Source organism: Zingiber officinale, chromosome 8A, assembly GCF_018446385.1.
Source record: "Zingiber officinale cultivar Zhangliang chromosome 8A, Zo_v1.1, whole genome shotgun sequence".
Lineage (NCBI taxonomy): Eukaryota > Viridiplantae > Streptophyta > Magnoliopsida > Zingiberales > Zingiberaceae > Zingiber > Zingiber officinale.
The window spans coordinates 138845496-138860952 of NC_056000.1; the positions used below are offsets into that span (position 1 = coordinate 138845496).

General features: G+C 34.8%; 1 protein-coding gene across 3 annotated transcripts; it reads left to right on the top strand.

Annotated features, from left to right (window-relative positions):
• The first annotated feature begins 2947 nt into the window (after positions 1-2947).
• LOC122010404 lies at positions 2948-13180 on the top strand. Of its 3 annotated transcripts, none has more exons than XM_042566928.1 (6): positions 2948-3157; positions 3523-4159; positions 9085-9395; positions 9473-9523; positions 11463-11860; positions 12504-13180. In XM_042566928.1, the coding sequence occupies exons 2-6, from the start codon at positions 3600-3602 to the stop codon at positions 12933-12935; spliced, it is 1752 nt and encodes a 583-aa protein (XP_042422862.1). In that variant the 5' UTR covers positions 2948-3157; positions 3523-3599; the 3' UTR covers positions 12936-13180. The 3 variants fall into 3 exon arrangements, with proteins under 3 accessions (XP_042422862.1, XP_042422864.1, XP_042422863.1); XM_042566930.1 differs by having other exon boundaries at positions 3558-4159; XM_042566929.1 differs by having other exon boundaries at positions 2948-4159.
• Positions 13181-15457: the final 2277 nt, after the last annotated feature.

A 15457-nucleotide genomic window follows, 5' to 3' on the forward strand; every position in this document is an offset into this window, starting at 1 on the left:
GATTACCCTCTAGATCTTCTGGCTGAAAACCTAACACATGGCCAGTCTCAATATTAGGTTCCCTAATAGAAAAACATTCTTCCCTACTATATCTCTTGTGGGCCCCATTGGAATCACCATCTGTGACCCTTCCAAAAATCATGTTGAGGGGGTGGGGGGGTGGGGGGGTTATAGCACCTAGCACCTAGATGGCTTGACCATGAGAGGTATTGAGGAGGAGGTCTAGGCTGGAATAGCACCAGAGTTGTGAGCAAGGTCCTCACATTGAGGACTAAGTCTGATGGTACATTCTAATTCATTTTCTAAACCGCAATAGCTATTAGTGATGTGTCCATATTTATGATAAAAGGCATTGTAAGCATCAGTTTGAGGTTGTCATGAACCTCATTCAAAAACAAATGGTCTTCTCAAAAGCTGATGTTCTTCACAAGAAAGCATTGCCCTCTCCTTAGGTATCCAGAAGGAGGCGGGAAAAGGAGAGTAGCGTGGTTGGACTGGTCGTGGAAGAGATCAAAGTTTAGGGAGATGTTCAGGAATTTCTGTCAGTCGGGTCCCCCTTGACTTTTGTCAAGCTCATTAGGTTTCTTCTATATTGTTGTATTTCTCAGCCCGAGTGAGAAGTTTCTCATAGTCTCATGGTGGTTTCTTTGACAAGGAGTGAAAGAACTCTTCCTCCTTCAACCCCTAGGCTAAAGCGCCCATCAAAATCTCAAGTATGACCTAAGGAATGTCCAAACTGACCCGGGTGAACCTTTGTATATAAGCATGCAAAGATTCTTGCAATTTTTGCTTAAAATTAAAGAGACTAAGAGGAGTAGGTGAGTACCTCTTCCAGTTGGAGAAATAATGCAAGAATAATATGGAAGTCATCAAAAGACTGTATGAATTTTTCCATGAGAGTATTGAACCATTGTTGGGTGGGTCCAATAAGTGTAATGAGAAAGACCTTACATTTGACTCCCTCAGAGTATTGATGCTTGAGAGCTGCATTCTCAAAGCAACAGATATGCTCATTTAGATCGACACTTCCAATGTACTCATGAATGTGTAACGGCCTGAAGTGTCAGGGCAAACTCCTCCTTCAGGATGTTCTCGATAAATGACATTTGTCGTACGACCATCCTCTAAGTGAGTAGCAATCCCTCCAGCTCGTTGTGGATGGGTTGCTTGTCGAGATGATGGACTGAAGTGTTCCTCTTAAGCTATGAGCATTGGGTTCGAGCGAGAGTGCCTCTCCAGCCGAGGCTGGCCCTGCTTCCCCTTCAAGACGAAGAGTAGGGCCTCATCTCAAGGTTGCCTCTAGTATAATAGCTATCATTCATGAGAACTTTCATGGAACTAGACTCTTAAGGGTTTCCACCATGGTTGGCGGCGGAGGTTAACACTGCTCCCTCGGCTCCTCTAGTTGTGGTTGTGTCATTGTTCTTTTAGTGTTCACCATTGAGATTTTTCTAATGCTTCTTATCGTAGCTTTTCGTATCTCTTTCCATAGACGACGCTAACTTGATGGTGTCACATTTTACTTGCTCGAGTTCCTTCCTTCCTACCTTAGCTTCTCTTTGGATAGCAGCCGCTAGGGATCCTTCGAGAGATGAGACATGAGGATCAACGAGCATTAGTCAGTGGTCGACATTGCCCCTCAGACAATCAAGTCAGTGAAAAGACAAAGAGGAGAGTAAAGAGTTTGAAAGAGAGAAAGACAGAAAAAAGTAACCTCTGTGAGTGCCCAAAAAGACCATACTTTTACTTACCTATGTGAAGATAAAGACTTAGCCAAAGAGGATCCATGTCAACGATCACGCTAGCCCAGGTTAAGCCGCATGGGTGATCACATGAGCGAAGCATTGCTCCTTGACCGATCACATAAGCGAGCCTCTCCATCTATGACAACAACTATGAGTATGTACCGTCGACTTTGTCTGATTGTTAGCTTGACATTCCTTCCTCCAAGGGGACCACTGGTGCATACTGACTCTGTATCAGAAGAGCTTAGAAGTGGGCATCCCAAAAGAATCGGCTCATCTTGGCTCTGAAATAGTAAGAATCTGGCATGGTCACTCAGTCCAAAAGATGATCATTTGGATCAAAGATGACTGAATTGCCTTGTGTGGAAAGGGGAGGTGATTATATCTTGTAGGCCCGAAAAGGCCATGACCTAGTTAGATTTTACCTGGGCGACATCAGTAAGAAACATCAATATATTTGATAAATGGACACTTGGTTCCATAATCATGATTAAAAATCTGGCTTGAAAATCAAATATAAGTTTTCGAAAGATTACAGTTAGTATTTTCACACTTATGGAATTCAAAATAAATGGTTTAACACATTTTGGTGTCTTGGAATCTTTTATAAATTTGGTTAATTTCAAAAATTAAAATGATCTTTCATGAAAATTTAAATAGGGCTAATACTTACATTTAAATAAAAAAAAAATTATAATTAAATTTTACAGAAGTCATGAACTTTATTCATAATTATTACCAAACCAATTTACTAAATTTTAATTTCTTTACTTATCTTGTGGATGGATAAAGGAGGACAATGAATGCGGAAAAATTCTATAGTGGAAACGAAAAAAGATCCTTAGTAGATCAGTAACATTGCCAAAGAAACGAGAAAAGAAGGACAAGAAATAAAAACAAGGAAAAAATTAGAGAGGCAAGGTCAGTCGTTGTTACTTAAAAAATATTTTTACTCTCATGTAACCTAATTCTTTCCCTCATTCATCCTTCCGAATAAACATGATATTAATTCCCTTGATTTAATTTTATTTATGGCGATTCAATTAGGGTTTGATTCGGGTGGGGTTTGAATTAGGATTCCGTTCAGGGGTCAATTTGGGCGAGATTTGAATCTAAACCGGTCACTCGGGTTCCAATACCCAGCGTGGGGGCCTCTGTTAGTAGGGTTTATATATAGTGATTAGTGAGTGATTCGTGCGTCGGAACAAGCCTCTCCCTTTCTCTTTCTCGTTATCGTTCTCGTAATCTCCCTCGTGTTTCTGATCCCCAATCGCGAGGCAACCGGCGTCGAGGATCTTCCGGCGCGGTTGGAGAGCGTCTCCTGAGCGCTCCGCTTCTGGAGTAGTTGAGCATCTCCTCTCTTGTGGCCGAGTTCTTCACCGAGCGGCTGCGGATCTGGATGATTAAGATTGGTTTAGATCTTTCTCATCTTTCTTCTTCTATTTCTTCCCTTGTGTTATCTAGAAACTATTTTTCTGGTGGGATCGGGTTGTCATTATCCCTCTTCCTATTTGGTTGAAGTTTTGGGTTCTGGATTGTTTTTTTTTTTTTTTTTTTCTGTTTAGGGGATGTTGTGTGGGTAGAAATTGTTGCGGGATGTTATGATCCCACACTTCAATTCAGTGGACGCTGTTCCTTGGTAGAGTAGAGAGGTTGTGAACCTTGATCGTTAGGAATTAGTTATCTTCTTTTGTGAGTTTGGAATTTTCTTTTGTTTTTTTTTGAGAAATATATTTCTTTTTTGGTTCCGAGACTTATTTGCATGTTTTTTTGGTAGGCTCGTTCATTTTTCCTATCATGTTGGTATTTCAGAGTGTCCAAAAGTTTTAAGTACTTAGAAGGGTTTCAAGTATCATGGCTCCTGCGCAATGTATGTATGGTGCCAATGAAGAAGGTAAACTTGATGTCTCAGTAAAAACGGAGAACAAGGAATTTGTAGAAATGAAAGAGGCAGCCGGAATATTTTCTTCAGATAACAGTGAAGATCGTATGTTATGTGTTGGATCATTGAAAGAAATGGGCAAATCTGTAGTTGTCCCTGATGAAAGTAAACTTAACCACATTGTAAAATCTGTGAACATGGAGTTGGTGGATGACAAAGATGTGCTAGGATTTCCGCGTGCAAAAAATTGTGAAGAAGTTGATTTTTGTGCTGGATCCTCTACTTCCTTGACTAAAGTTGATAATGTCATTGTTGAGGAAATTGACATTGTCAATTGTACGGATGACATTGATGACAAGGCACTGGAAATTGATGACCTAGATGCAACTGAGTGTTCTAGCTCATTCGGGGACACTTTCTCAGGTTCAGAGAATGAGTTGAAGCAGGAGAATGGGGGTATGGAAGTTGATTCACCACTTGTTCCTTCAAATGTGGATCCTGCTGTATTTGATTTGCTTAACAAGGATTTTAGGTAAGTTTTTATAGATACAGTCATTAATTTTTTCCTTAGAAGTTTACTTTTTTTTTATACTTAAGCATTGTTATGTCTGGAACTATTGTTATATATATATATATTGTTTTGGGGGATTAGAGAAGTGAGATTGAATTAAGTTATTAACTAGAAGTTATGGAAGTCATGAGGATGATGAGACGCTTTAGGAAAATTGATGCAAGCAAGAGTGGAACAGAATGTTAGGGAAAGAGACATGTTAGTTTGGTAATATGAAGATATGATATACTAGATTAGGATAACCATATTCATGCCTTGGAGAACATTGAGCAATCATAATTTGTCTCATATTGTACAACTCTAGATTCAAGTTCAAAGGGTTTCATCTTACTACTAGGAATGTAGGTGTTGGACACATCATATTCTCAAGTTGGGACATAGTGTAAAGGACCTAAATTTTTTTTGACATGACATATCTTTAGTAAAACGTTATTTTGTGTCAAGGTAGGTAGGGCTAGGGGAAGGCATTAAGTAAGAGTCTGGGTAACATAGATTGCAAGTATTACAAAAATCATATTAAAATTCTAGAATTTTGAAAACTAATTAAATTATCACCAGAAACACCTAGAAATTTAATAAGAATATAGACATATAAACATATTAAAATTAGTTGATAGGTAGGGCTAGGGGAAGGCATTAAGTAAGAGTCTGGGTAACATAGATTGCAAGTATTACAAAAATCATATTAAAATTCTAGAATTTTGAAAACTAATTAAATTATCACCAGAAACACCTAGAAATTTAATAAGAATATAGACATATAAACATATTAAAATTAGTTGATGAATCCTTTTGAGTATACAACAGATTAATTCTGAAAATATATAGTATATAAATTAATCTCTCTTATCCATGGTTTAAAGTAAGGTTTCTTACTCTAGTTTTTATCCCCATCCACAACATCATATTAAGACTTAGACGTTCCTCTACACTTGACATGTCTTGAAGCATGTCGAGATAATCTCGTAGTTTTAATTTAAATATTCTTGCACTTGGCTTGTTTACTTTTAAAAAAAGACTAATAATTAGAAAGTCAATCAGATTAAAATTTTAGAGAAATGAATGACTAACAAGAATTTTGATTAATGACCCAAAGGAGTATTAGTAGCAGATGTTGAAGCAGATATAATTAATTACTCAATTGTAAATATAATTTATTAGAATTATAAATAAATGATCATATATGAATTAATAATTAATGAATTTACTTTTATAAATATAAACCTTAATTATATCCTATAATAAATATACTGTTTAATCAATGTAATTAAAACTATAAGTTTTTATGAATTACTAAATGCCACCCCCACAAAATATAATAATCATTAATCATTTGACTTTTGTAATTTTAATGAGTCAAATTAAAAATCCTTTAATTAATCAATTAGTTAAACATCCCACCTTTTAACGAAAATTAAAATTATATTAATCCATAACTTATTCACTATATTGAAGCCTAACCCTTTTTTTATAAATTGATAACATGATTTATTCTTTATAAAATAACTAACTTTTCTAATAAAAAACCTTAATTATCCCAATACAAACTCTAACAAACTTTTCTAAAAATACTAAACAACCTTTCTATGCCATCATATATCATAATTGATGAAATCATGATCCCATGATTTATGGAATATTTCTAGCCCAATTCTTAGGGATATACATAGTTACAAAAAAAAAATAATGTTTTCCTACACCCTCTTAATTTAGTGAATAGAAGATGCAACACTTTGAAACATTGAGCTACTTAGCCCTTTTGTAAGTCTAGTAAGTGTATCTGCTAGTTGTCTATGAGTGAGATACAAATCAATCCACTCTCTGCTCTCTAGTTTCTCCTTAATGAAGTATTTGTCAATTTCAATATGCTTTGGTTAATCATGTAGTGTCAATTTGTGAGCTATGTTAGTTTTAGATTTATTATCACAATAATGTCTCATTAGACCATCCCACTTTATCTTTAAGTCATTTAACTTTAACCAAAGTCATTTATACACACCTTGAGTCATTGCTTGGAATTTTGCCTCTGCACTAGACCACACTATCTTATTTTGGTTCTTGCTCTTCCATGTTATGAGGTTGCCATTAAGAAAGGTGCTATATACCTTCTGTTAATCATTGTCCTATCATAATCAACTTCCATACATGTCTTTAGCACTAAACCTCCCTTACCCTTTCCTAGTGTTCCTTTGAGATACTGTAATAATAAGTGAGTTAGTTGTAGATAAGTTTCTTTTGGGTTATGCATAAATCAACTAAATTGCATATTAAGTCTGGTTGTGTAAGAGACATAAATAAGCTTTCCTACCAAACATTGATACATTCTATCTACTGTGACATCTTCCTTTGCCATTCTAAGTTTAGGATTTGAGTCTGTTGGATTACTTAGGCTAGCTTGCATGTTGCCTTGCTTGTTTATACAAGCAGATCATAAATAGAGATACAAATGCCTTGCTTAGAGTGAGCCACTCAATCCGGTAAAGCATTTCAACCTTCCTAATACTTTGATTTCAAACTTCTTTGCCAAACACTGATTTAGAAGTTATCTTTATCATCAAAGAGAGTTGACTCCCTTTGGGGAAGAGTGTTTAATAAACGATACATGATCTCTTTGGCTTTGTCTTTACCCCATGACAATTATAATTTTTGCAAATTTTCTATACTATGTTCGTGGTGATTGCTTTAGTTCATATAAGGCTTTCTTCAATTTATATATACTATTAGCACCAAAATTATTTCCATATCTTGATGGGAGCACCATATTAATTTCTTCCTATAGTTCTCTTTGCAAAAATGCATTCTTGACATTAGATTGTTGCAACTCCCAACTATAATTAGCTGCCAATGAAATTCTATTCATTTTTGCAACTAGAGCAAAAATCCCTTGAAAATCAATTGATTATAACTTGTGGTGATTGCTTAGGAGTTAGGTCCATATAAGACTTTCTTCAATTTACTTACAATACAACAACAAACAACAACCAAGTCTTTTCCCACTAGATGGGGTCGGCTGTATGAATCAATTTACATACAATATGAGCATCAAATTATTCCTAATTGTTGAGATCGAATGACCTCCTCTGATGTGCTACACTCCTTTGACTGCGTGTAGTAGTTGTTTCTACAACTTCTGACATTTTTATAAGTCAAGACTTGCCCAAAAAAAAAACTAGTGAGAAATGGGGAAAATCAACAATGGAGGCTGAGCAACAATGATGAAGAATTGAAAAAGGAATCTAATTCTAAAGGTTGGTAAAAGGGACATGAGTAACATGGAAGAAGGAAATCTAAAATCGATGAAGGCTGGAAGAAGGAAATCCAAAATGAAGCCCAACGCTTTTACACCATGACAAAAATTAAAATTATATTAACTCAAAACTTATCCAATACATGGGATTCTAACCCCTTTTTATAGATTGATAGCACCATTTATTCTTCTTATGATTTATGAAATCATGATCTTATGACATGGAATATTTTTGTCCTAAATTTTAGAGATACATATGGTTACAAAAATACAGTTCCCACATTAATCACCCCACGCCATACCATAGAGGAGTGACTCCATGCAATGAGTAGGTCCTCATGAATGTTGTTATAAGCTCTTTTGTTGTGTCAACAATATCTTCATCACTGCTGCTTCCTTGGGTATGTCATTGCCTTCCTTTATCCTCTCCCATCGTCTTATATTCTTTCCTTCCCCACAGACATGACCAACAATTAGAATCAAGGCTGAACTCATGGGGTGAGCAATTTCTGTGAGTTGGGGTTGGTACCAGAAGTCACAGGTTGAGATTGACCTTGTTTACTTCTTTTGACTAGTGTTGGTTATCATTCTCTGTAAATTTTGGCCCACTTAACTTGACACAAAATCTCCATCCTTGCTCTTATGACTACCCTAAATATTAACCCAAACGAGTCTGAAAAACACATGAGATGGAAAAATAATTTTAAATAATTAGATCTGAGAAAAAGCTATGTGAACTAACTTCTTATAAAAAGAAAAAAAAGATCATGTTTTAATTTCCACAAAGCTGGTCACACAAATATAACTTGAATAAGTCAGCAATGATTGTTGTTTAGTGGTTAAATATACTCTTAATATCTACAATGATTTTTTATTTTTAAATATGGCCTATATCAACTTTGACAATCAATTTCCTGGAAGAAAAAAGTGAGTACTCATTGGAGAAATTCCATCTCTTATCTTATGTGGAGATGAAGAGTCTACCTATTTTTGTCAGATCTATCAACATTCTAGAATTCATTCAGATACTAATTCACTTATTAATTATCACTTCTTACTCCTACAAGTTTTGGTAAGAACATAAACATACTAAAACATAGATAAATCAGTTAATGCACCATCTTTTTAGTATCAAATAAACAAATTCTAAATACATGTAGTCTTAGAAAGGAATCTATGGAAAATGCAACTACAAAGCTGAACAATGTGAAAAATGATAACTTAAGGTCAATTAGTTTTAGATCTGAGGTGAACTTGTATAAAAGGGCAACTTGGTGCACGAAGCTTCTGCCAATGCGGGTCCCGGAGAAGAGTCGGACCACATTGAGTCTATTGTACGCAACCTTACTTTGTATTGCAAAAGGGTATTTCTGCGACTCGAAACAATTTTACCGTTGCACCAAGGCTTCCCTTCTTGAGATAAAACTATATGAAGTAAGTTTTTGTGCTCAGTATTAAAAATCTGTATAATAAACCCAGGATTCTTCGGTTTTAATTTCCTCAAAGCTGGTCATGACAATATAATCCATTAGTTATGAATGTTGTTCAGTGGTTAAAGATATCTCTTGACTTCCAAAATGAATTTTCTGTTTGAAATGGTCAATACTAAACAAATTTGACATGACAAGCAACTTTCCAGGAAGAAGAAAGTGAGTGCTCATTGGAGAAAATTTATCAGTCCTCTCACGTGGAGATGTCAATGGTTAGAGTTGCACATGAAACAATTTTTCTCACAAGCTTCAATGTATGATAAGGAGCTTACGATGTACAAGCATGGAAAGGAACTTCAGTCAAAGATTATTGAGTTGGATAATTCTGTCTCTAGATCAGTGCCCTTCACATCTCGAAACAATTGGAAAAGTTCCATGGACAGGAGAAAAAGGAAAAGAACTGAAGATAAAGATGGCATATCATCATATATGTCAAATCATGCTATATTTTCTTACTATGGTAGCTATGAGTCCCATATATCAATCTTTATGCCTCTTTTAGTGCAACACTTGGTAATTTATTCTACTGCTGTGCAGAAAATAAGAGAACAGATTCAGACAGCCACTCAGTTGATGATGATTGTGAAGGTAAAGTTTTCTGCTAATTCAGGATTTTTTTATTATGGTTAAAAATAAATGTAGTTATTCTATTGTTAGAATGCTTAGTATTGATGATATATGGTGAAAATATGTTAACATTCACAAAATGTAGTGGTAAGAATAAACAAAGAAATGCCACTTCATTGCATAAGCATTCATCTCAGACATATATATTCTAGTTATCCATGTATCCTTCAATATGGACAATTGCTGAAAGGATGAATCCCATTATATAACTCCCGTAGTTGAGCTCCATACAAAGGGGAAAAAATGGCATGAAACATCACCTGAAGACCACTGTTTATTTTCCCACTTTCTGCTACAAGGCAATACATAACCACAATTGATACCGATGTTTCATTAACATATATCTTTTCTATGCAATGGTTTTTCCAGTTAGTTTGAGTTTTTTTTTTATCTTCAGAAGGTTATGAAACAGGATTGTGACACTAAACCTCTAATAATGAATTTCTGATTTGAGAAAGGTTACAAGATCTATTTATTATTTTATGTTATTTTTTAATCTTTGCATCAACTTGCTTCCTATTAACTTTTTCTGAATACCTTGTCTTCCAAAGGAGAAAATGTAATTTAGAGTTATATTTTATTTTGTTCTCTTCTATCTACTATTTTAAATGCTTTCACAAAGATAACTTCTATAGATGCATAGGTTATGAGTGAGGTATCACATTGCCTCTTCTCACGCTCATATAAAAATTATGCAGGCCAAATTAATCCTATCTTGTTAAAATGGAAGTCATGTCCACGTTAATGACTTGATTACTTGCCACATTGATTAACAAGAATTAAATTTGTTGTATTGGTTATCTTATCCTGTAAATTTTTCTTCAGATGTGTTGGTTGATTGGTTGACATGTTTGTTAAATGATATGTGTTTTGTGATATATGTATTGTTTGTGTTACATAGTTGACATGCATGCCAAATGCTATGTTTTGTGCTATATATTTTGTCATCTGCTAAATAATTTGTATTGAAGTATGAATTGTTTAGGATGATTAATCTGAATGTGACCAATGAAATTTTTATATATAATAATAGCTTAGTTTATTAATTTGATATTTTTGTATGTGCTTGTCAAACATAGGACTAGTATGCCTTAGTTATTGCTTTAGGGATTATAGTTTTTATGGTTCATTAATGATTTCGTCTATCTGGCAACAAGTAAACAGCATGGTTGATGGCCTGACACTGTTTGTAATACTGTGTCGGCCTGGTCTCGACTGATACCCAGAGTTTGAATCGTTCGAGTTAGTTTTATAACTGGCCTGAAAAGAAATATGGGTATTTTGCTTGGTGCTATTACAGGAATCGTTTTTGCTTTCTTTTCCTCTAACTACTAAGATGTTTCAGTTGATTGTCTCTTGCCTGTCCATGAATTCAGCAACAGTTCGAAAGATTGACCTATTCGGGAATCTCCGGATCTATGCTTATTTTCAACTACCTAAAGTATTTTGTCACTTGCTTTCCACTCCTAAACTAGTTCTTTTACTCAAATAGTCAATCTTTTATTGTTTCACATACTTATAGAACTACATTGAATGGAATGATATCTTACTTTGGAAATTATTTGAGAGGAATATTGTGGAAAAAAGTACCCAGCATCATCCAATCTTGATAAGTGCTTTCTGTTGTTCCTTTTCTTCCTTGGTGCACTTGGATGCCTAAAGCAATTTAGTTACTGAAAGCATACTACCTGTTATATTTTGTTGATTTTTTGTTTTGGCATATCCTTCAATTTGAGACAATAATATATATCAGAAATTATAAGCCGAGATCAAGTTTTTTCTATCACAAATTTTTACTGATCTTTAAGTTTTTTGGTTTTCATACAAATTCAGATTTTTTTTTTATATTATTCATTGTGATGCATCTTTTCAATGATTTTTATTGTGAATATTGCATCAGATTACAACATCATAAGCAATGATGATAATGAGTGGTTGCTTGGCTTGAAAGGCGGTGATAATTCCCTCGAACAGATTCTTTTGAACATTGAAGCTGTTAAATCTAGAATTCTGAAGTTGAAGATTCAGCTTGACAATGTCATATTTAGAGATGTAAGAGAGATACCTTCTCCTTCCAATCTATCAATGGAAGATCTGCCCGTGAGTTTTCTGCAAAATGTTACTGGTGGAGGTGCAACGTCGACCGGATGTGAGACACAGAGGGTGGTTATGCCCTTAAGTGAAGGTTCAAGCTATGGTGATGCTGCAGATATTGGTATCATTGAAAGCACAATCGGCTTATCGTCTGGCAGTGCTGTAACTCTTGATCACCACCACATGAGAGACTTGTGTGAAGATGTAAGAATTCTCGCTCTCTGCTCTTTACATTGTTCTGCTATGTTGTGGTTTTAAAGCTGGGACAGATCAGCAGGTTCAAGCAGTTAAACTGGAACCAGCTAGAGGTAAAACTGGTACAATTCTATTTCTGGAGGGCAACCAATTTAACCGGACAAGTTTAATAGGAAAAACTGAGGACCAGCAGGTCTTCCAGTCCACTGCCCTTCCTGGCCTAGCTAGTGTTACAAACTGTTGCCTAGTCGAGTAGTTTCTGCTCTGAAGTGCATTTATTATCAACCTATAAAAGCTATAGTGCTTGAACCATGCTTTGTATTTTTTTCTTTTTCTTTTTATTTTATAATAGGTAGATGACCTTTCCCTTTTGTTCCCCTACCGGATAAATTCAGAGCACAACTTAATCACATCCTTATTAAGATTCGAATCTATTCTAGTCCTCTTATTTGTTTCTCTGAATGCTTTACCGCTATACTACACCAGTGGGGGCATTGAACTATGCTTTGCCATTAGAATTATGAATGTCTTGGGTAAGAGAAAGGGATGCCTCGTATTTGGGAGTCATATTGAATGAACATCAGCCAATACAAATGGCAATTATTCTTCTACTTAATGATTTCTGATGCTATTACCTTGTGTTGAGTTGCAGAATGAAGATGTATTGATTGATAACCCAATAGCTGAGGAAGAGTATCAGAACTTTGAGAAAGTCAATCATGAAACAGATAAAATTGAGGGTATAGCAAAGCCAAACAGCGTGATCCATTCTGGTGACCAAAGTACTGCCCCTAACGTGTCAGTGCCAGAAACAAGTCGACCTGGATCGAATGTTGAAATGCCACTGCAAACAATTCTGAAGCCCTGTTACACTGGTAAAAGAAGAGGACGAAAGCCCAAGAAAAAGTGGCAAGCCAGTTTAGTTGCTGCTTCTCGTCAACCAAGGACCAAGAAGCTTCGCGTATCTAGTTCTTCGTGGAGTGACTGGAATTCTGGTCCTCCCAAGACTGAGAAGCTTCAGACTTCAGGTCCCTGGAGGAGCGAGAGGCTTAAGATGCAAAGATTAGACGCCAACAGGAAGTAAGTCTGTCGACGCTTCACGTCCCTTGAGGAAGGATTAGATTCCAAGAGTGACCAGTAAGAAAACATGATGAGTTCAAGTGTACATGCATCCCATCAACTTGTACTGGAGCCTGCTCTGGATTCTCTTTCATCCTAATCTAGAACAAAGCTTGTATGCTACTGGATGACTGAATTATTAGGCTACTGTTCTATGTATATGTTTTTTATTATTATTATACCATGACCTCGATCAGTTCCGTAGTGTCAGATATCATGCAATTGTTTTGTAGTCAGAACAAATGAGAAGGTAGAATTTGTTTTATCGTGTTCTGGTATGTTCCATGTGTCTGCCATTGTTATTTGCTATTATCAGTCGTGTAGAGTTTTTGATCACTCAAATTTATCTATATTAATTTTAAAATAGATAGAAGTTTTAAGTTGAAGTTTTTTTAAGTAATTTGTTGAAAATTATTATATAAAATTATTTTAGTTAAATTTATATGCAAGTGTGCTTTCAACTACTTTAGATTCATATTAGTCTAGTTTTAATAAAAATTGTTATATGGAGTTAAATTGATCCAATTTTTTAAAATGTTTTCTTATAGACTTAGTTTTGAAGTGATGTTAAGCTGTTAGATCATTTGAATCCAAGGTTATTAGCAATTTTAACTAAGATTATTATATAAATTTAAACTAGATGCATATAACAATTTAATTTTAATGAAAAATATGGAGTTAAATTGATTGAATTCGAAAAACATTATGCTTTGACACTAAAATCATATATTATGCTTTTAGACCGTTTAAGATCAAGATTACGAGATGCTTTTGAGCAAAATTATGATATAAATTTAAGCTAGTTTTTTTTTTTTTAAAAAAAAAAAAGAAAGTGTTCTAGGTCTTTAAATTTATCTTATCACTTTATGTGATTAAAATTATTATAGGAACTTAAATTAGTCAAATTTTAACTTTTAAGTTAATCAATCTTTAGGATGCTTAACTTAAAGGGGGAGATTGGGTTATTTTTCAAGTTGGCCAATTTGGCTAGCAAGAAATCTCGGAGAAGTAAGCTCCCAGTAGGTGAAACTTCAGAAGGTCTTGGCCGTATGAAATCTCTAAGGTGGAACTCTTAACCGGTGAAAGTCTTAAGATGTTCAAGTCCTAAAGATGGAATTTCTAATAGCTAAAAGTAAAAAAGAAATAAATTCTTGACGGATGGAAGTATCAGAAGAGTGAACTCTAGTAAATATAAGCTTAGAAAATGGAAGTTCCAAGAAGAGAACTCCTGACACATATTAGTTCCTATAGAGAAGTGAACACTTAATCGGTGGAAGTCAAGAAGGTCTTAGTAGATGAAAGCCCAAGCAAGTTTTGTTTATTCTCTTCAAACAATAATTGACTTGGCAGTCAAGTAATACTTTGCTCAATTGACTGGTTATACCATGAATTCCAAATCATAAAGTGTGGTATTCTATTATGAGTTAGTTGACTAATGATGGGTTTAGTCGACTGAAATCATAGATCAGTTAGAGAAAGTTAGTCAATTGATTAGTTAGAACAGTTATTCAATAAACAATAAAAAATTGCAGTCATTGATTTGACATTATGAAATTTGCAACGATTAGATATCTGTAGGATATTATGCGAGCAGTTGACTGATGTACAGCGACAAACGACTAATGATAAGAGGTTTCTCTAGTTACTAACAAGAAAGGAAAAAACTTAAAGATGCTTACGAGTGCTCCACTTTAAAGAGAGTAGGGGCTCTTGAGAGAACGGCAAACCATGTTAAACATCGTGCATTAGTCAACTGTCCTTCAACATCAATCAATCGACTGGGCACTAGCACCCAACTGCTTAACTAAATTACTTGTCCTATGAAGTGTTTGTTCCGTTAGTCAACTGGGTTTAATAGTTGCTTTTTGAGACAACTATTATAATGAATTAACCGTTCCGTTATAACCATTTAATCCTCCACTAGTCGGTTATCTTTAATCGTAGCTTTTGGAACATTGTTATAACAAATGGTGATGTTACACTAGATTAGTTGTTATGCTAGTTGACTCAAGTGACTACCAATCGAAGATGACCAAATTGTTGGATATTTTAAGTAATTGAATAAGGTTGGAAAGAAAGTCATAATTTTTAGCCATTTTCAATATGTTTGGTTGTCTATATAAAAGTGGTTAAGTTGGATAGAAAATAAACATACATTCTTACTCTCCTTTCCTTTGTTTTCTTAATTGTCTTACTTTCACTAAAGGCAATTAACTTCATCTAATCCTAAAGAATATTTAGTCTTTGTGGTGCACAATTTATAGACCAATTAAAGTTTAAGGATAGTGTTTGAAACATGATTTAGAATTTAAGATTGATCTTATTTTTGAACACCAACCTCAGACTAAACCAACACAAATAGTGCTCTTGGTCTAAGTTACAGTCCACTATGCAATCGATTAGCATATAACATCAGTTTATTGATCAATTGATTGAAACACTTGGCATACAAGGGCTCTAAGTTGTCTTGATAATTTGTCGACCGGT